Here is a 22,456-nt window from a genome sequence, read left to right on the forward strand (position 1 = left end):
CTCTATTCCTTGGACTCTGTCCCTTTCATGAACATTGTTGTTCTGATTCATGAGAAAAAATGAGTTGTTTCTTCTAGAGCATGATTGCATGAGAAACAACATGATATCTCCCTTTCACAAATAATCTGAGTTTCAGAGAGAGTAATGATTCACCTGGCTTTTATAGAGGTCAGCCAGGTATCTTTGAATCCCCAACAGGTTCCCTTCCACCCTACGCCAGAAGGAATATATCTGACAGAGACAACTTTCTGCAGTGGAATGTGAAGATTTGGTTCCTTTCTGAACAAAGGGTAAAGGCCTGTTTGGCTTCTAATTTCAGGCAAAATCCCAAGAACTGCTTGTGCTCCAGCCTGCAGGTAAGACTCACAAGCCTGTGCTAAGAGAGCATGAAAGAAAAAATTGGGGTGTGAAAAACATATCTATGTTTAATGTTCGGTTCACAAATCGATTGAATACCTGATACAACATCACGAGGGCTCTGTAAGATGAGCAAGGCAGAGTTCATTCTTAGGTTGGAAGCAAAGAAACTACGTCTCAGGAGGGAAAGACCAAAATCTTTGGAGAAATTTGTCCCACGAATCTTTACTGAAGAGATGCAACATGACATAATTCCTAAGATCATGTAGTTAACTTTGGCGCTTGAATATTGAATTTTATTTGTAAGCGTATGCAAACCTCACAGCCAAGAAATAGTGTGTGCATGGATGGCATGGAATTAGTGGTTCCAATGTCTTACATGAGTGAGCATTCACGATCAGGCCTGCCATCCAAGTCTGTGCGAGTGTACATCGTACGAAGCCCAGAGGTACACCACAAAAGACAAGATAGAGCAGAATTGGGCATCTCTTTATTTCACAGCAATTCTTTTTTTTCCCCATGGTCTTTTCCTTTTCACAGAAAATGGGCTAAAAGACTAAGCTATATAAGTCACTCTGAGGTGGGGCTAGGAGATGGATGAGAGGAAAAGCAGGAACACAAAGAACTGTTGGTCGCATCGAACCTTTCCCAGGTGCACTGAAGAAAACACATTTCGTCTTCTTTTGGATGTCTTTGAGGGATCCAGTGATGCCTTAGCATATACACCAAGAATTTTCATTCACAGAGGCTGAATTAATATGTCATCTTTGCTGCAAGAAAAGCAAGAGATGATAAATCAATATCAACTTCAATGATGCAAAAAGTAATGTTAGTAGAAAAGGCAAGCATTTCCCGAAGATGAGCAGAAGGAGCAAGGCAATGCATCCAGGTGGAAACCTTGGACAAGATGCAGCACGTTTTAAGGCAAATGGTCCCTGAGCACTATTTCTCACTCAGTCCTTTGCCTGCCACCCAGAGGTTGTGGTCAACACAGGCAGCCTACGACTCCACAGAGCAGGGTGGCTTATGCTGCGAGGTCACAACCATACTTACAGAGATTTCTCAAGTACAGCCTCTGTTTCCAGATCTAATGTACTTAAAGGACATTGCATATTGATTTTTACCAACAGAAAATTAAGAAACTAGAAGACGTACTCAAAGGGAAAGTGAAATTGGAGAAAATCAAAACTCGTGAAAGGAATAGCAGTTGTTCTAAATGCCAGATTGTGGTGGGATGTGATTTAAGGGAATTACAAGTTTAGTTTTATGATGCAAATGCCTGTTTGGGGTTGATACAACTGTTTTGTTCTTGGAAACAACAGGAGAGCCAAAGGCAAGATGTTTTAATATGATGTCTCAAAGGCAGAACTGGGTTCTGACACGTTGGTCTCATAATGAACTGCCAGGGTAAACCACAGTTCAGCAGCTGCACTCTTGGCAACACAGAGATAAAAACATTTCTGAAAAATCACATACACCCTCCTCTGAGGTTGGCACCGTATCTTCCTGTGTATCTTGGGTGTAGCTTTTACCCAGGCAAAATTTAGAAACTAGAAGCCAAATGAGGTGATAAACAAAAATCTGTTTGCAAAAGTGTCAAAGAGTGTCAAAATAATCCAGCAGGAATTGAAACCACAATTGCCCAAGCAGTCATTGATTCACTAACCAAAAGCTAATAGAAATTAGCACAAAGCTCTCTGGTGGTTAGCTCAAAGGCTTAAAAAAAAAAAAAAACTGACACATTGCATTTAATGTGGCAGTTTTCATTTGACCTTTAACTTATTCTAGAAACACACCCTTCTTCTTCAACCCCGCCTTTTCTCAGTGCCTTCATACAGCTCTCTCAGTGAGAAAAAAAATCATATTACTAGAACAGATCAATATGACTCACAACTCTAACCTGGGCATCACAAACTCCCAGTGCCAGACACCTAAGCGTTAAGAGCAGGATCCCTGGAGCATCTCTGCCACTTGTTCAGTGCCTCACCCAGGCACTTTATTCCTCAGTGCCTTTGATTCCTTACCGAGAAATAGGATATTAATAGTCCCTCCTCTCTCAGGCTTATAGGCAATGTTGAATTAAGATACATATGATAGTCATCACAATGCCCAGCATGTAAATAACACTTGATAAATGTTTATTATTAATATAACCGATTCCATCATTGTCTTTAAGCGAGGTATTTAACTGTAAAAAAACCAAAAAATGTTGGAGCCTTTTAGCCACCAAGATCCTTTCCAGCTTTATAACTCAATGAGTTAAAATCACCTTTGCCAATAAATGAGCAATCTCCCAAGATGATTGAGAAAATAATTCTTCATATTTAGATACTTCTGAACCATCCAAAATCTATGCTTGCCTTCCTTTGCAATTGCTATTGCATAAATCTTTAGTAACTGCCCATTGACTTATGAACATGCTTACAAGTTCCAGCACCATACTTTTTTTTTTTTTTAAATCAATTTTCCTTTCCAAACTTCCTTTCCACCCTGCTTCTCTCCACACAACTCGGGCTTATCCATCCTTCAAAAAGCAACTCTACCTTCCCTGTAGGAATTTTTGTGATCACGAATGGCTTTTCTTCAATATAGAATCTGTCCTCAGTTATTCTATCCGGCCTCATACTTTTCAGGTTTTATACCTGTATTCCTCCTAAACAAGATCAAGCTGATCAATGACTAGGGCTTATTCCTCTAGGTGTCTCAGTGGAATTTAATCTTGTGCCAACACATAATCCCCAAGAAACAACTAGTAACTGATTTCGTGTGAAAAATCACTGACCACTAAAATAAATAGGACAATTTTAATACGGTGAATATAGTAAGTAATGCTGATGCTCGATCGACCGAGTCACATCTTATCCCTCAAGGACATTTTTAAAAATAAAACCCAGTTGACCTGCTCCCATCTAGTGGCAATTCAAGCAGATGTTACCTGTGGCCAACAACAGCACTGGGTAGATTGTACCAGAAAACTTTCACTTAGTGGGTGCAAGTATGAAAGAAATCTTTATATCTTGTGGGTTTCCTGCCACAGAGATAGGGAAGCAAAAGCAGGAAAGTGATCCTTTCTTTACCAGGACCCCTTCCACCCCCTCAGTGCTATTACAGAAAAGGCAGGGTAACAAACGGAAGAAAATCATTTCCACAGACCTCGAGATCCCATCTAATTATCTCTTCTCCTTTGTAGCTGAACTTCTTAAAAGAGATGATGACATTTTCTGCGTCTACATTCTCATCTTTTTTTTAAGATTTATTTATTTTTATTGGAATGACAGATTCACAGAGAGAAGGAGAGGAGCCAGGAGCTTATTCTTGGGTCTCCCACATGGGTGCAGGGTTCCCACCCTCGACTGCTTTCCCAGATCCAAGCAGTGAGCTAGATGGGAAGTGGAGCCGCCGTGGGCATGAACCGGTGCCCATAAGGGATCCTGGTGGTGCATGCAAGGAAAGAATTTAGCCCCACCAGACCATTACTCTGGGCCCTATATTCTCATTTTCACGACTCAACCCTTAGCCTTCTACTTTCTGTTTCAGTCACTGCACTGAAAATGGTCTCCCCAGTGGCAGCTTTGATAGATCCAGTGGAAACGTATTGGTTCTCCTGGCAACACTGGAAATTCTATTTCTTTTATCCTTAATATTCATGATCGCACATGCTCTATCATTTCCCTTCTAGCTCTCCGGCAGTCTTGCCTCATTCTCCTTTTCCCACGCTGACTTGTTTGACATTGTTCCTTGGATTCCTGCCCTGATTTTTTGTTCTGGCTTTCATTCTCCCTGGATGACTGCAGCCCCTTCTGGGATGGCAGTGACCACCTACAATGTGAGAACCCCTACATCTACCTCTTCCACCTTAATGTATTTCCTGTGCTTTGTATAAATTCAGTGAATTCTGACACCTGATGCTTAACCTGTACAAAACTCAACTCATGACCTTCATCTCCAAAATTCTCCTTTGTTCACCATTTTCTTTGTTTGCTTTGTTCTCCTCTGCCTCACTCAGCAGTAAACCGTACCATTACTTTCTGTTTTCAGGTAAGAAACATGGCAATTGCTCTGACTCATCTCTTGCATTCTGAACGCACTGACAAACAGATTAAGTTGATCCTACTTCCTCTTATCTCCTGAGTCCATCCTCACTGCTTTTTTTCTAGACAAACACCATCGGCTTCAATCTCATAATTTAAAATGTCATCAAAATAGATCTCTTGGCTTTCAGACTCACCAACAATCAATATATGCCATACTTCTGTGCAAGGTGATGCTCTCGAGAAATATAATGAAAGATGGCATGTCTGCTAAACGCCTTTGGTAATATCCCAAAGACCTCAAGAAAAAGCTTGTATTCCTCTGCACAGGTCTATGAGTATTTTATGATTGAGTATTTAGTGTCTCATCCCTCCACAGTTTCTTAGTAGTGCTCTAAGCCACAGCCCACTAAACCACTAAGAACTTTTCAATAATAATTTGTGGTTGACTCAGTAACCATCTTGAATTTCATTTACATTTCAGCAGGACCTCAGTTTTCCAGCTGGGTATGTAATATGCCACCAAAGTCTTGTCCTACATTGTTTCTTTCTTTTCTTCTTTTTTTTTTTTTCTGACACTCTCCCTCCTAAAATATCAAAGTCATCACTAAACGGAAACTTACAAATACTGTGCAATTTTCATTTCTGCCTGATGAACCAAGCTCTTTCACGTGACTGTTATCTCTTCTTGGTATGCTTTGTCTGCAACTAAAGAAACTTGAGCTTCAAGGCCAAACTGTAAAAAAGTTAAAATTCTCTCCTTGGGGAAAATATAGGTGGCGTTTATGCTGCTTACCTTTTGCACATGTCCGAAGGCTGATGCTGATTAGAGTATTAGCCCTTTACCTCTTTGTTAGGCACTGAGGGTCTAGAGACTGGAGATGTACCTTGTGCATTAAATTTTCAAATGTTATTGCAGCAAATGTTTCTTGAATACTGTATCGGGGCCTCATGTTCACTCAGGACAAGAAGAGACATACAAGAGAAACTTTGCAAAGCTTCTATCCACTAAATACGTTTAACAGGGACAGTCAGAAAATCTCGCTTTCCGTAAACCTCTCTTTCTTTGTAGGATAGTACGTGTTCATTCTTTCAGGTCCACTAGTACCAAAATAAATATGTAAGTATATAAAGAAATGTAACACAGGTTTTCAGGGAAGTTAATATATTGGTCACTTCATCTGGAAACTTCCATTGGACTGGAATTTTACTTTAGTAACTCTTTAGCACTTGATGTGACTAGCCTGTAACAGGAAGTCCCTTAACCCAGTAACAGAGGAGATCAATAGATGTAGCATCTTTTCAATGGTGAGACTTACCTTTTCTGAGATTTCTTCCCTAAAAAAGAGAAAATAGAGACATGGCATGAATAAAAAGTACATATTTTTGAATTTTAAATATAATCCTTCCTTCTTTTAAATTATTTAATATATATTTTTTTGCATTTTGAATTATGTGGTACAATTTTGTATAGGCTGGCATTCGTCCCCAAACTCCCACCCCACTACAGATTTTCCCCATTTTACTACAATGTTGTAGTCCTTCATAAGGAATCATAATTCTGTCCGTCTCTTATTTAAGTGTACCCCGACATTGTTGGTACAGATAACGTCAGATAGTCCAGCTTCCATTGTCTACACATGTCCAACAGTTTCTTTGGGAATCCATCTTTCACCTGTAAGCAGGGATGCATGTTCCATTGCACCCCCACAACTGTATATGATAGACTCCAGTATTCCATCACTATACATTTCCATAATTGAGAAGCCATGAAACAAGGTCAATAACTGGTATGAGTTAGAAAAGCCACAACAACAACAACATCAACAACAAATTACAGCACCATGAACAAATACACCGCTGAGTAACCAACACATGAGTGACAACGAGGAAGGATTATCATCCTCAAAATTGTCTTTTGAAGTGTAGCCCATATAGATAGACCCTGGCTACATGAGATATTGGCTGACCCAAGATAAAGGGTAGTTAAGACACAGGCCTAATGCGCTGATTAAAATAGTGGCACACACATCAGAACACATACATTCATGCAAATGGTGTTTAGGGTTCCATTGCATCATCCTCAGTGCTCTCATGAAGACAGAAGCCTTGGCTAAAGTGCCTGGTGATCACATATAATGTATCTTCCAAATCTACCATCTTCCTCTACGTGCAACTTCTTCCCAAGGCACTGGCCACTAACACAGTAAGAATACGTTGCAGTGTAACTCATGACAACTTCTATATGTGAATTCATAAGAGAATTTCACTCAGGTTTCATTGTTAGGAACGGAATAGCTTCATCGCAACAACTCATGTGTTTTCATTTCACAAAACACAGTGATGTCACACCGGTTTAGCTTCTTCCTTTGGCTGCAAGAATATTCCGAGCCAGATCCGAGATCACTTCTATAAATTAAATGCTTAGGATTTGTGTCCAAACTTCCACCTCGGATCCAACTTTTTTCTCTTTCTTTAACAGTGATTTTATTTTTCTTACTTTTTAATTTGATAAGTGGAATGAATTTTGTAAGTTGCTTCATGTTCCCTCTTTAAAAACAAATCTATAAATAAATTAATTGTAAAGTTGGGGTCCAGAGGAAATAAAGTAAAAAAAAAAAGTTTTTTTAAGGGAAAAGAATCATTTGAGACATAGCATTTTGGCATTTCATTGGCTGAAAGCTAGAACACTATACCAGACAAAGGTGAAAGTCAAGCCTTATCTTGCCACCTGTTACACAAGGTGTCTGAACATTTATTTATCTTCTCTAAGCTACAACTTCTTCATCTATACAGAGGGAATAATAATTGTAGCTCCCTCACTAAGTAGAAAAATGCAAATGTATTTAAAGTACTTAAATCAAGGTCTAACATTTAGGCATAGTGCTAAATAATTGCTTAAACCTCTGAAGTGTTGGGAATTACTATTTAAGAGCTTTTCTTCTGGGACAGGGATTCAGATAAGCATAAAATCCCAATTTGTGTGTGCACATCCCACGTCAGTGTTTTGAGTTTCCACTCCTGCTTGTCTCCTTTTAGAAAGAGTAGGTAGTACCTCAGGTACTTATGTGCAAGAGCCAGAGTGAGTTTCCAGCACCTAGTTTTGACTTGGTATAAACTCAACAATAAAGGGTGCTTGGATAATGAACCAGAAGATGATCTCTCTTTTCTCTCCCTATCTATCTCTTTCTCGATCTCATTTCTCTCCACCTTTTGAATTTAAGAAAAGTAAATTAGTGATTCAAATTAATTAAAAATCTTTTCTTTCAAAATTCAGCCTGTTGATGACATGGAACAAATGTAATTGAGCAGAGATAACAAGCTGAAATTGGTTAACTTCAGGTTCAATTTGCTTTTCTTCATATATTTGTATTTTATTTTTTGAGGAACAATAAAATAAATCACAGTAGATGAGCAAGAAGCGGTTCTCACCAAGAGGATCTCTTTTTTTGGAGAAAGAGGAACTAACAGTGGCATGTGTTCAGTTTCATGCCCTGTTCTAACCCCTTGTGTTGGTTCAGGTGAAAAATGCTCCCAACTGAGGAAAACAATAGTCTTACACATCTGAAGACTCGTGGTATTAGGGAACATGCCCACTTTTATTCCCCACTCATACGAAAGTTTGATCCTGTAAACCAAGCATGGTCAAAGCAATGGCTACCAGGTGATGGAAATGGTCCAGTCAAGCAAAAGCAGACAGAAAAAGGCAGAAGTCATGGCAACTGTGTCTTAGGGTGAGAAAGGCATTCTGCTTGCTGACTTTGTACAGGAACACCAATGGCAACGTTGCTGCAAAATGCTCCTGCTCATTTGTCTTATCAAGCAAGGGCAACCTCATAATAATTTTGAGAAGTCATTAGACACCCAAATTCCGTGCTGATTTGATTTCTTTTGGTTTCTTTCTGTTTCCTAATTATTAAAAAAAAAATCTTTAGATGGCAGCCATTTTACTTCTTTTAGAATGTTGAAAAGACTATGTAGATATGGTTAATTTCTCAAGGACCTTCAGTCCTTTAAGAATAGGTTAAATGGCTGTTGTGACACAAGGCTGCTTTGAATTTACTGGCGCTTATGTTGGGAAATAAAGTCTTATTTTTAAATATTTTAATTTCATTTCCACATTTTGTAATTCCCTGATATGCACTGATTCGTTAATTTTTACTTATAACCTTGTGAATGTATCAGAGACATACTTTGTTTAACAAAATCCCTGTCTAGTAGCCTGGGAACCTAGCCATCATTATTAACACAATCTCTATGGGGAAAAATAATCTCTACATCTTAAACACCAGCCTATGACTAAAATTTTTGCAAGACAAAGTCATTTATTTCAAAGTTAGAGATATCGGTAGATGTCTCTCAAGTGTATTTCAATGTTACATTAAAGACACATCAACTTCCCTATATAGTCAGTGATGCTTTGGGGCTTCTCTTGTCTTTGTTGGCACAACCGTAACCAACTGCCCGCTCTCTATTTCCTGTTTGCCCCACATTGATTCCCACAGCAGGGGTATGCAGTTTTCAAGTTATCACTTTAAGATCTGGTACAGAAATGACTCCAAGGTAAAAAATGCAAAAACAACCCCGTTACTTTTTCTCACCCTTGCTGTGAAATAGTCTTACCCAACTAATCCCTCACAAGATACATATGTCTTTGATTCTCTTCTGAATATATAAACATTTACTGAGGGATTTTGGGATTTAGGAATAACGTCTCCTTATTAAGGTAACTCACAGCTCTCAGATCCTTCAGGTTAGCCAGGGAATAGTCAGCATATTGGTACCTCCTCTGTTTTCTACTGCCTTAGTTCTGTTACCACTGGAGGAAGTCAGAAGGTATGGGAGGCGGAGAGGGCTTACTATTAGGGTCAGTCTTTAAGTTTCAGTCTTTGCAGAATATCAAGCAGCAGGGTTGCCGGTGTTTTCCCAGCACTGTCATCACCTTAATGAAGTCCTTGCACTTCAACAGTGCCCTCACCGTTTGTCTTTCAGGGTCAACTAGAACATTGACTTAACACCCTTTATTCCAAAACTCAGAAGAACTATCAGATTATAGGGGGAAGATCTTTGAAAACGGTAGGTAATAATTCTAAAGATTGAATGCTATGTTCAGCAAATGCAATACCCACTGGCGAATATGACAAAAAGTGAAGTTAATGTAGTATTAACTGACCCCACATAAGAGCAGTGCAGGTCAACTGGTTAGTAGTCATTTTGAGGTTATCCATGACTCCAACCCTTGAAATCTGTATCCCAATGGATGCCCAATGTCCATGAATTTCAAGTCTTGAATGGCTCTACATGGTAAGTTTGGGCAAAGAGGACAACACATGGCCCAGACCTGCTATGGACTGTGGTTCTGCACTGGTAGGTTTGTCCTACTTTAAGGCTTGGACACACTCAGGATGGAGGTTAGGGGGAGTGATGCTGTTGTTCACTGAGAATACTCTATTATTATTCCAGGTAACAGGTAATAACTCCTCAAGGAACTCTTAACTTTCTCTATCTTGCACATTCCAGGAGGGAGTAGAAAGTGTATATAGTAAATTTGAGTGGAGTTGTGTGCTTGGTGAATAGCTACGAGGAATAAAAGATGGACATTTCTTCCAGAGACAATGCAACTCCCGCATCAGGTGACAGACAAGTATGCAACTCTTACAAAGGTCAAGTATTTGGAAGTAGTCCTTGGAAATATCAGTTAACATTACATTCACTTCTCTAGTCTCAGGATGCGGTTAAGAACTCGCATTCTCTAACATATCAGTCACTCAATACAATGTTAATTAACCCCATAATGTTGTTGATGTTATGTTATGGCATTTAATTGGTCGGAACGATAATCTGCCAGCTGTGTCTCCAGACCAGAGTTGGTCTCCCCAAGAAACTGTTGAATTCAGCTGGGCAATAAGATACTGGACTATGCAAGGCACATGCTTGCATTGAAAGAAACAAGACTAGATTTGAACTGTAATACTGCAATAAGGTGGAGCAATCCACCATGGGAGGAGGGCACAGAGAGGGCAAGGGGGAACATCAGAGCTTATAAAACATTGTTATAAAATGAAATGCAATAAAAAAATGTTATAATAAAAAAATACATTCACTTCTCAATGGAACTGCAATTCTGAAATCGATGACATGTCGGCTCTAAGAGAACAGAGTTTATGCATCCATTGCCTCCATTTGAGAAAAGGATCATTAGAATATCTCATTAGCTGGAACTACTCCCAAAGAAAGGTATTCTGAAGATAACAATATTTCTTAAATAGCTGACAGGGAACTAGCTTTCTCCAGTAAAGGTTTGCAGTGGGCTGACTAAGCCTGTCTAAGTCTCCAAGGACTAAAGACACAGAACATAAAGCTCAGAATTGTACTTCAGTTTATTCTGACATTTAACTTTCTCTGAATTTCTTTTTTTCCTTTTCCCCTTTAAAGTTGTATTGCTTTCGTGTAAAGTTAAACTTACATACCTTTTCTGAGTCGCCTTGCCAGCCAAATGATAAATGCCAGCCCACATAATGCAGTAACCACGACCGCCACAGGAATGAAGAGGGGGTTATAATTGCCCTCCTTGATCATGGAGAAACTTCTGTCCACCTCTGCAAGAAAAAAATCAGTCAGGCACATAGCATGATCTCCTTACGCTGTCTTGGCATATTTGACTTTCTCTACTTTATGTTTTCCAGCAATAGCTCATATGATGCCATCTGACACATTAGAAAACAGACATGGGAAGGCCAAGAGAGGTTCACAACAGGTTCTCTATGCCTACAAAAACCCAATACACAGATTTATGTTTCATGGGATTCCTGGTAGCATTTCTAAAATGCTTGAGAAATAACCCTGACTGTCATTTAGTTCCATGGTCCTGTTAAGTGACTGGAATTCTGAAACACAAGACAGAACTGAATATAACATTGGAAAAAGTGAAAGTCAATAATATGAACTAAGCATTTTTCAGTAAAAGGAATTGTTAGTGTTTTTACATTAAAGCAATTATGCAGTTAAGCAAATATGGTTTATATGCCAAGGACTTTGAGTTTCTATCATTCAAATGATACAATCTTATCATTTCCATTTATCCATTAAGAACACATCTATATCTTTTCTTACAAACAAAAACTAAGTTAATTTTGGAGTCATCATTAAAAAGGCACTAATACTAAGAAAATCTGTCTTCTGATACCAGTAGCTAGAAAACCTTGACTTTTCATTAGTCCAGAGTCCATGTGCTTTAATCCTCCATATTACTTTAATGACCTATTCAAGGTACATCCACTCTTAACTCTATAATGGAAAGAATTTGTGGGCTCCTAGAGGACTCATACATAGAAGCTTGGTAAACATGAAGAAATAGACACTAGCCAGTCCTTACAAGAAAATGTCCCCAATAAGCTCAACACATACTCCTCTGCTATCAGCTGGCCTAATTCCACTCTACTATGGTTAAACAGAAAGCATATTCTCTTGGTGCTCACACAGACCCCATCACTTAAAAGCTTTTATCATCCAAACCAATGATCTCAAGGAAAGACATTGGTCATCATTGTTTCACATGAAACTTCAGTATGCTTTTATTTTAGCATTTGCTTCCAGGAACTGTGCCAGTTATTCAAACATGTGGAAGATATGTCACTTCTTATGTACAGATTTAGAAGTCACAAGCTGCCAATGATAATTAAGACATGAACACTATTTGAAGAACTAGGTCCTTATTGGCTAGACACCAACAGTCTTGCCGAAGTAGCTAAATGAACTGACAGAGAAATCAGATAATAACAGAATTGAAATTCAGGTAAGAAATGAATCATTAAAGACAGTGGGTTAAGACTTTTAAAGTTTTGAGTTGAAAAGATAATGAATAAAGAAACAAATGTCATTAAAGGATGAAACATATTGTGATAATCTCATGCATGTTTTTAGTCCATGTGTATTTAGCAAAGCAAAATTTTGAAGTTTAGCATCTTTCCCCACAGCCTGTTTGTCCATCAGCTCCACCTGTAAGTTTTTGATGCATCAGGATGAACTTACTCACTTTGACATTTTGGACTAGGACTATCCCAGAGTCCAGATGATCCACAAACAGTTTGATTATTTCCAATTAATTCAGATCCTTCTGAGCAGTCGAAGGTGCATGTAGAAGTAAATCCGAAGGCAGCGAGAGGATGATGACATTCCATGGCCCCAAAATCAGGTGCTGAGAGAGGCTCACACTGAATCACTTCAATGCAAACAAAACAGAGTATTTCTGAATAGAGACATTCCATTGACCACACATTTTCACCCAGATCTGGCTGACGCAACTGTGGAACTATCTGTAACATGTTCCAAATTTCTGACTTCTTGAAATTACTTCCAAAATTCATCTTCTTTGATCATTTGTAAGTGATGACTCAAGGAGAAAGATCAGAGGGCCCTGAAAATACACTTGAAGAGGGATGGCAACTCCAGGTTGCTGTGTGTGATCTCTGCCTCAAGAGTACTTTGCAAATATTCTCAATGATTATAGAGAATTTTCATCCTGTACATATTTAAAGTTTGCTCAAACTGTTTTGAAAAGAATTGCAGTTCTCTGAAGCAAGTCCAGTGTGCACAGAATTTAGCAGGTAAGTTGATTCCGTTGATTTCAAAACAGGACTTGGATAGTTCTTTCACTACTTAAACTAAGTGAATCAGAGCATAAAGGTAGAAAATGCAATCAAAACTTCACAAACCCACAAGCTACAAATTTTCTACTAAGAGGATAAACTTGGCAATCAAAAAAAAAACACATTTTTTTTTTCAAACAAACAAGCAAAAGACAACAAGATTGTGTTTTTGTTTTTCATGGAAGCTATTCCTGTTCAGGGTCATGTGGAAATAAAGTAAAGGTTGATTTTAAGAAGAAACCACATAAAATAATCAAGAAAGACCTCTACACCCTTGAAAAGGAAATTGATTGGTGTTAAAGAAGATGCCACATGAAGTAAGTGTTATTGAAAGGAGAGGAAGAAAATTTGACCAAGATTCAGTAAGACTATTTATGCCCTGACAACAAGAAAAATAAAATATGAAATAAAGAAGAAAGCCAGTACCAACGCACTCACTGTACTGCTGTAAATCATGTTACACACTATAAACTTGAAAGGCATTAGATTGGGATTTTTATTTGGAGGTTTTTATTCCTAGTTAAAATTAAGAATAACGTAAATAAAATTAAAAAGGAAGGAAGAAAGAACCTCTTTGAAAATCATCATAGCATAATCTAAATTAAGTTAAACTGTGCTCCAAAAGAAGAAACAGACATTTTGGCAAGACTTCACTGCATTTTCTCAGACTGTGAACACATAACAAAGCCAAGACAAAATCTCTAGTCCGAGATTACTCACCTTGGCAGGTTGGTTCTAGAGATGACCAGTTTCCAAATGGTCCACAAGTGGTCTCTTTGACCCCAATTAACTTTGTTCCCTCAGAGCAGTTGAAGTCACACTGAGAGTAGAAGCTGAAATTCCCCAAAGGGTGAGTGCAGGCCATGGTACCCAGCACTGGGGTCTCCAAAGGCTCACACTGAATCACTTCAATAAAGAAAAAACAGCAGTTGGCTCCTTAAGCAATCCTAATTATACATTAGCTAGTCTTCAGATGATTGTTTTGGGAATTATCTGGAGAAAGAGCTGTTAAATAGATAGAAATGTTAGCTGGAGTGACCAGTGCGGGCAGGAAGTAACTCTGGCACCAGAGCTCCCTGAAGATGAAGGAGTCCTGGGGGCAGAAGATTCAGAGAAATGGTGAGTCTCCTCAATGGGTCTTTACAAGAGAAAGCCTAGGAAAGACCTCATCTTCAATTCTATCTTCCTCGTCCTCTCTTAGTTCCAGAACTTTAGCTCTTTTGTTCTTACTAATCCTCCCCAAAACTGTGTCTATTTCTCCCCACTAATTGGCAGTAAAGTAGACTAAAGCAATACAAAGTCTTTACATTTAAGTCCTTCTATGCTATTTGGGGAAATATTGTAAATTTCACACTTAGTTTTTTATCAATAAAACACAAGTGAGAGAAGTTGCTTTTGTGGTGCAATGAGTTAAGTTGGACATAAGAAACAAGCATTCCATATCAGAGGGTTGGTCGAGTCCTAGCTCAAGTTCCCATCCATTCCCAGTTGCTCTGCTTCCAGTCCAACTTCCTGCTAATCTGACTGGAAAGGTAGCAGAAAGTGAATAAAGTGGGAGGCAGGATAAAGTTCCTGCATCCTGGCTTAGGTCTGGCCTTATCCTATCTGTTGCAGGTATTTGAGGAATGAATCAACAGATGGATGCTTCTATCTATCTTTATATCTATCACCCTAAAAATCTTCAATAAGATTTTTAATAAATAAATGTTTAATAAGAGCCTACCTTGTGATTTTTACTCCGGAGATGTCAAAGAAGAATAAATAAATTCAAGGAACAAGACAAAATTTGTATTATCCTATACAGTAAAAGTCTAAATTCAATTAAATTGTCTGACTCGGATCCCCAAACAACTTCCTGATGTATAATAAAAATAGTCTTAATCCCACAGATTCATTAATAAGTGGGACACATATCAATCTTAAGAAAAGTTCAGCAGCTATGGAGACAGACAAGTAAATAAATGACCTCAGCAAATGTGGAGGAAAAGAGCAAGAAATATATGAAGTTTTCAAATACAGAATAGGGACATTTATGCCATCTTGTGGGCCAAAGAATGCTTTATGAAAGAAAATGTCTCTGAACTTAAAGATGGTGCTGTAAATTTTTTAGCTTTATTTCTTTATTCCTTTATTTATAACTTTATTCCTGTATTTATTTTGTTTCATGGTTTGTCATTTAAGGGTTTGTATAGTAACTACATAATACAGAATACCATATCCAGATGTGAAGATACAACGCAGTAAGCACCTCTACTTCCAAATCAAAGATGGACTATCAATAAAACTATTGGATATATCTTGACAATATCAGACAATAGTGTCTGACATTTCTGTATCCGCAATGTCAGGATACACTTCAATGGCAGAATTATGGACTTACAACTGTTTATACTATTATATTAATATGGGAGAAATCAGTTGGTGGGAGGGAAATTGGGGAGTAGGAAAGGGAAATCCCAGAGCCTAAGGAATTGTATCATAAAATTCAAAATAAAGGAGGAGAGAGAGAAAGGTCAGCAAGTCAGGTCCCTTAGCCATCAGGAAAACACAAATAAAAGCCACATTGCAGTTCCACCTAACTCCAATGAAACTGGACTACATTCATAATTCCACTAATAACACCTGCTAACATGGATGTAGGGAGAAACGTACCCTCCTTCACTGCTTATGGGAGTGTAGGCTAGTACAACCACTAAAGAAGCCGGTATGAAGAGTACTAAGAAAACTGAAAATTGACCTGCCGCATGATCCAACTATCCCACTGCTGGGAATATATTCAGAGGAAATTAAATCAGACTATGAGAAAGGGAGCTGTAATCCTATATTTACAGCAATACGATCTACAATAGCAAAGACACGCCATTGCCTGTTGAAAGAGGAGTGGATAAAGAAACTGTGGTATATCTACCCTATGGAATACTATTCAGTCATTAAAAAGAAAGAAATTCTACCATTGGTAGCCAAATGGTCCCACTAGAGATCATTATACTCAGTGAAATAAGCCAATCTCAAAGTACAAATATCACATGTTCTCCCTGATATAATGCAATCTTCATGCAAAATACAGGATCAATAGATATATAGACATGCATGTACATATATTCATCTAGAGGAACTGTGCAGTAAAAGCGCTCATCTCAAGAAGTGGAAATACATTGCAACAGGCATCTGTACTTCTGAATAAAAGATGGACTCCCAATGAAACTGTTCAATTGATCCTGACAATGGGATGCTGGACTTTCTAGCATTGCCTATAAAAACAATGTCAGGATATACTTAAATAGCAAAAATATGGGCTTTTGACTTTTTTTTGAAGGCCCTTGCTATTTTAATAATATAGAGGAAATTAGTTGAGGGGGAAGAAGAAACGAGGAGGGGGAGAGGGAAAATCCCTGAGCTTATGAAATTGTATTAAAAATTTAATAAAATGAAATAAAGAAGAGCAAGTATGCTAATCATGTGTAAAATGATAAACAAGGCATCTGTAGAATCAATATGATACAAAGAACAGATGACAATTATGGAGAACTACAAATATGATGATGTTTCTAGAAGGAAAAAGAAAGCAGGGAATATTAAGAAATGTGATTTGAGAGAAAGAAATTAAAACAAAAACCTGCTTCAGTGAACATTGATTATATAACAAACATTACCCTAGGCCTTGAGGTGCTTAGATTTCATTGTGTAGGACAAATGACAAGCAGAAATTAAAGGGTAGATAGTTACACATGTGTGTTGTGTTTTTTGTTCTTTTTAACTGATCAGCCTGCCAAAATAGTATGAAAAGTATATTTGAGGAGAGCTAATTTAAATTTGTGGAACTCATCTAGGAAACTATTGCAAAAGCCTTGAACAAACGTAACTAAGTGAAGGGTTGGCAAGTAGGAGACAAACTGTGAAAAGTTATGAAAATGTAAGCTTATGTTGCCTTACATAAATGTTATGAGAGGCTCTCACTCCAGAGTCCTCAAATAAATCACCCATGTGGTGATTCCACATGTTTAGATTTTAAAAAAAAAAAAAACATTGAAAAAGAATGCTGGATGGGCACTTACTTTGCCACCTTCATGTTCCTTGTGGTACACAAGAAACATTTGTTGAGAAGTGAACTGACATGTCATGCTGAGTTACCAAATATTTTCGGAAAGGTAACATTGTGAAAGAACAGCTTTCTGATCAAAACTTCCCATTTCTCAAGAACAGCTAGTATCGTTTCTGCCCAACCTGTTTCAATGGGCTATAATGATTCCTGTGACTTTACATAGAAAAGAAACAATGAAACAGAAAGTACTCACCAAACTGGCACTGGGGCCCGTAGTAACCCTCATCACAGTTGCAAGTGTAGTTATTGATGACTTCCACACATTCTCCATGGCCACTACATGATTCAGGCTGGCAGGAAGCTTTAAAGAGGTCAGGAAAAAAAAAATAGGTTAAAGTGATCACATCTTATTATTTGGAGCAAACATAAATAACTTTGTGCCTGATACTATTTTAAGGTTTATTTGTACATTCATGGCATAAAATTGTACACTAAATATCTATATTATGGAATAGACACATAGTTACGGACGTCTAACAAATTTACTGACATTAACACTGCATAACATTTTGGAAAACAGCCTTCTGATCAAAGCTTCCCCATTGAAACTATTTGTTTTTAATATAATAAACAGTATACATTGATGACCTAACCTCATTCACTTTTGCAGTCTTATTTGGAATCCCATTCCTTTATAGAAAGTACTAAGATTTAAAGATCTAAACTTGACAAAGTAATAAAGCACCCAATTTAGAAGAGACCCAATTGACTATATTTCCCAGGTAAAATGATCTGAAACATAGCTTTTGAAATCTTCGTATAGTTTTTACAGAAATTTTCTTCTTTGCAGGTTTACTTTATTTATTTCAAAGCACAGTGATAGAGAGGGAGAGACTGAGAGAAGAGAGAACTTCCGTCTGTTGGGAGACTCCCCAGTTGGTTTCAACAGCCCGGGGCTAGATCAGGCTGAAGTCGGGAGGCTGTAACTCCAAGTCATCTCCCACACAGTGTAAGGGCCCCAAGTACCCGAGTCACCTCTGCTGCCTTCCCAGGTGCAATCATGGGGAGCCGGATAAGAAGCAGAGATGGAACCTGAACTCTCCTTTGTTATGGGATAATATCATCACAAGTGGCAGCTTAATTTGTGCACGACAGCAGCCCCCCAAAATTTTCATACACAAAATTATTCCAATGTTTTGTTGTCTGTAATAACGTGAAATTAGACTAAAGAAGGAAATAGATTGGGGGGGGGGGATCCCAGCTTATACAAAATTGTTCCACATAATTCAAAATTCAAAATAAAAATATATTTTAAAAAAAGAAAAAGAAATAGAAAGTCTCAACTCCACAGTGAAGAAACTAGGGTGCTACGGATGTAAGTTCTCCACTGAACCAATTTTCAGCTCCCCTTCCGTGCCTTGTTAGGGCTGCTAATATCTAGTTCTTCATCCTCACTTTCTATGGGTGGTGATCAACTTGATGTAACTTGATTTAGGGGTACAGCTTTTGGAGTTGGGGAACAGGCTCACAAACCAAAAATGTTCAGAAATGACTTGACTGAAACTTGGACAGGAAGTTGGAATAGTTATAGATTGAATTAGGAACTTGTACCACTCTCCAGGGTTCCACCGGCTCAGACCAATCATTTTCCTAGCCTGGTTGCCCCATGCCTGAGGCAGCACTGCAGTCTGCCCACCCTACCTGTGTAGCAAAGGGCCGCCTTCCGTTTTTGACAGGAGTCATCATTCCATTTCCCCGAGTCTTTGAGCCTCTTGATGTAGATCTCCACACAGTCTTCCTTGGACTTCCTGTTGTTGGGCTCCCCATCTCCCCAGTTCTCCGCTGCTTCAGTGAGAGACTTGTTGGTTCCCACCCATGTCCACACGTTTCCTATCTTCCGGATTCCTATCCAGTAGTAAGAGCGACTAAAGGGCAGCGTGTTTACCAAATACTCAATTTCCCCCTTGTTTTGTATGGCGACTAAATCCGTGTAATTTTCTTGGCAGAACTTTCGAGCCCTTTCCCAGTTCATGGGTTTTTCAGAATAATGATAAGTCCAACAGCTGATTCCATGATATTTCAGAAAATCTGAAAGACATCAGTGTGACCCACATAAATTGCCTAACGTCCCAGCTGCAAAGAACCTGGCTCCAATCCAGGCTGAGCCACCCAAGATGAGGAAACCCACAGTCTGAGAGTGTAAATGATGACTTCGCCAACACAACTAGTTGTTACCAGATTTAAAGTAGGACCTACGTCTCTGACTGAATGCAGAACATTTGTATTCATAACTCTATTTTCCACAAATTTGGTTATAGATTTACTGCTACATATATAGATAGATAAATGGATCGATAGGTAGATAGCATTATATATAATGTTATATATAGCGTTATATATATATATCTAAAAATCTGTATAGATTACTATTATGCAATAATTTTTGTCAAAATTCTTGTAAGTGAAATGTAAGGACTATAGTTTGGGGATACCCATCTTTTTCTTATTGGTTAGCACTGACTTAAAATAATTGAGGTGAAAATTCAACTAATTTTAAAATGTGTAGTCTATATCCATTTCTTTAGCTCTTCTGTTAAGCAAGAAGCAAAATAAACAAAAGGATGGCATATTAAGTCACCAATTTCTTATAAAAATATTATATTTTGTTGCAGGAAAAGCATCAATCAATAGTACAAGTCTTAATTATCTAAACACCACATAGCAAAGAGAAAAATTTATAAAGCAAAATAATGTAGAATTATTACATCAGTTACATCATCTTCTTAATATAAAAATATTGAATGGTTAGTTTTTGATTAACATAGGAAGGCTTCAAAGATAACGAATTTGAAACTGAATTAAACACACAATTGCACAATAACCCTACAATGCGTATCATTGTAAGTACAGTATATGCATTATATGAAAAATAATAACATGGGAGAGTAAAAAGCTTTCAGATCTGTCAATATTTACTGAGTCTTCACAGTGCAAGATAAGTACCATGAATAAATACCCAAAAAAGATCTAATTCTTAAGGTTTTCTAATAATCTTCAATAAGAGATAGCAGTTGTAAACAAAACAGGAATGATCTGAATTAAATCAAATATATCAAAAATGGAAGCAGGAAACAGATATGGTTCATGGATAAATAGCAGCATGTTATAAATGTATGACCTAAGTTTTGATGGGATATCCTGCCCCAATGTAAGTTCAAAGGCAGAAGAAAGTGTCGTGACCACTGCTGCTTCCTCAGTGCCTCAGGTAGTGTTAACCCATTGTAGCGACTCAGAAAGAGTGTTGAATGAAAAGAGCATTCGGTTCCCTGCTTGCACAAGACACATATGCCATCAGAAACCTGTGAGAGGGTACAGTCACAGCATTTGCTTGGCCAGAATTGAAAAATCTGTACAGCCTCTGAGTGCCTTATCAGAGATTTCTTGCTTTGCCTCAAATCCTGCAGAACTGAAAGCTGTTGTGGGATTTGACCCCCCGCAGCAAGGAGGGTAGTAGGTGAAGACAAGGTTAAGAGGTTTCTAACAAAGTACTAAAGGGAAGAGGGAGACTAGGGATGTTTCCAGAAAGGATGGAATCTACACCCATCTACCTTATTCTTCTTGTGATTATGTACCCACAGTGGGTTTTTAAGAAAAGTCAACATGGGGTTAAGAAAGGTCTTAGCAATATACAATTACCACAACATACCACAAAGGAGTGCTACCCACACCCACAGCTTGAAGATGTTCCACAGTGCCCTCTGAGGGTTCTGACATTTCCATAGAAATATCTGCAAATAGACAAAGTTACATTTAGATCATGCTGCCATAGCACAAACTCACACTCTTTGAGTTCCTTAAAATTCACAATAAATCACCTGTGTCTGCTAACCCTGTCCAAAGGCAAGAGATTTCTCAGATGTAGATTAACAAAAGTAATTTCAAATATACCTCAAAATTGGTACATAAATTTGTCATACTTTATTCTCAAGTTGCAATCATAGTTTCCACCATCTTTTTTTTCTACATTTCAATATTTTTCAGTACTTGCTTTTCTACTGAGATGTTAGATCAAACTATGTAATATTTAATGTGAGTTGCAAGTGTTCCTGGTCATTAATGAACTAGTGCTGATAGCTCACATTTGATTATTATGTGTCAATACCCTAAATATCAGAAAGAATTAAGTGATCGAACAGCCATCAGGAAACCAAAGCAGCTTATTTTCCTCTAAATATTAAGAAACACACTTTTGTGCAGCTCAAAATGACAAAACCACAGACTATATTGTATATCTTAAAAATCACGTTTTCTGAAGCATGTCAGCCACTGAGTTTAGTTGAAAGATTACTAATCTCAAGAGTGCCTCTTCAAGAACCTTACCAGACACCAAAAAAGAGGAAATCAGTACATTTGGGAGAACCTAGGCTCCCTCTTTTGAGACTCTGAGAGCATTTTAGGTTTTCATCTGTGTTCAAATCAAACATAAAACGAGCTCCTTCTATGCCTCTTCCACCTGTGAAGCTGGAAATCTTTGAGACTGAGTGGCTCACCATGGCTTTGCTTGGTCCTTCTTGCGTTCTTCTACAGCCCTTCAGCCTTTCAGCGCAGCCCTGAGGATCTCTGAGCCCTTTTTGAAAGGAAGCCTGTTGTACTTCAGAGTGCTTGGGCAGTGTCACCACAAAAACTTAGTTTTTCATTTCTGTTACCCAGTCTCAGTTCTCCCTCCCCCTTCCCCAACCCCTTCCTCTTCACCACCCTCCTCTTTCACCATACCTTTCCTAGACTGGCTTGCATCTCCTCACCACTTAGAAAACACACACTGATGGTTATCAGGCTATTGTTGTTCTGTTCCCCCTTCTTTCCCTCCCTCCATCTTTCCATACTTCCTCCCATTCTCCTGGGCATTCTCCCTTCCACCTGCTCCTCCTCCATCTTTCTTCTTTTTTCTTATTTGTGTTGTCTACCCACATTGGCCTCCCATATTCTTCTGTTTTCCATAACAGTAGACCAACTCTTGCCTACATGTGACAGATGCAAATAGTATGAATCAAAACTATATTTTGGGCAAATTTGTGATTTGCCAAACTTCAGCAGAGCTAACCAGCATGTTGACTGTTTCAGTTCTTTCTCTTCTTTCTTTCCATGCTCACCCCCTAGTGGAGGGCCTTGTTAATGATCCTTTCTAGAGTTCGTGTTAAGAGAAAAATTGAAAGTGCTACAACAATCATCAGTTTTGTATTTTCAGAAGATAACTACTGAGCTGTTGAGCTCATAACCCATATTCATCGTCTCATGCTATCTTCATAACATTCCATTGAATACAATTATCTGAAGTTTTTAGAGTTTCTGAAAGGTTTAAGTAAGTTACCTTAGTCATA

At 38.2% G+C, this 22,456-nt stretch overlaps 1 protein-coding gene across 3 annotated transcripts; it reads right to left on the reverse strand.

Annotated features, from left to right (window-relative positions):
* Positions 1–825: 825 nt before the first annotated feature.
* SELL (selectin L) lies at positions 826–21,777 on the reverse strand. Of its 3 annotated transcripts, XM_040986811.1 has the most exons (10): positions 21,629–21,777; positions 20,785–20,866; positions 18,780–19,166; positions 17,332–17,439; positions 13,757–13,942; positions 12,424–12,609; positions 10,859–10,987; positions 6,433–6,481; positions 5,708–5,726; positions 1,096–1,127 (listed from the first exon to the last, which is right to left on the reverse strand). In XM_040986811.1, the coding sequence occupies exons 1-8, from the start codon at positions 21,629–21,631 to the stop codon at positions 6,450–6,452; spliced, it is 1,113 nt and encodes a 370-aa protein (XP_040842745.1). In that variant the 5' UTR covers positions 21,632–21,777; the 3' UTR covers positions 1,096–1,127; positions 5,708–5,726; positions 6,433–6,449. The 3 variants fall into 3 exon arrangements, with proteins under 3 accessions (XP_040842744.1, XP_040842746.1, XP_040842745.1); XM_040986810.1 differs by lacking the exon at positions 6,433–6,481 and having other exon boundaries at positions 826–1,127; positions 21,629–21,776; XM_040986812.1 differs by lacking the exons at positions 6,433–6,481; positions 13,757–13,942 and having other exon boundaries at positions 826–1,127; positions 21,629–21,774.
* Between the last annotated feature and the right edge of the window lie 679 nt (positions 21,778–22,456).

This window comes from Ochotona curzoniae, unplaced genomic scaffold (genome assembly GCF_017591425.1).
Source record: "Ochotona curzoniae isolate NIBS_2020 unplaced genomic scaffold, NIBS_Ocur_1.0 contig_4558, whole genome shotgun sequence".
NCBI classification, from domain to species: domain Eukaryota; kingdom Metazoa; phylum Chordata; class Mammalia; order Lagomorpha; family Ochotonidae; genus Ochotona; species Ochotona curzoniae.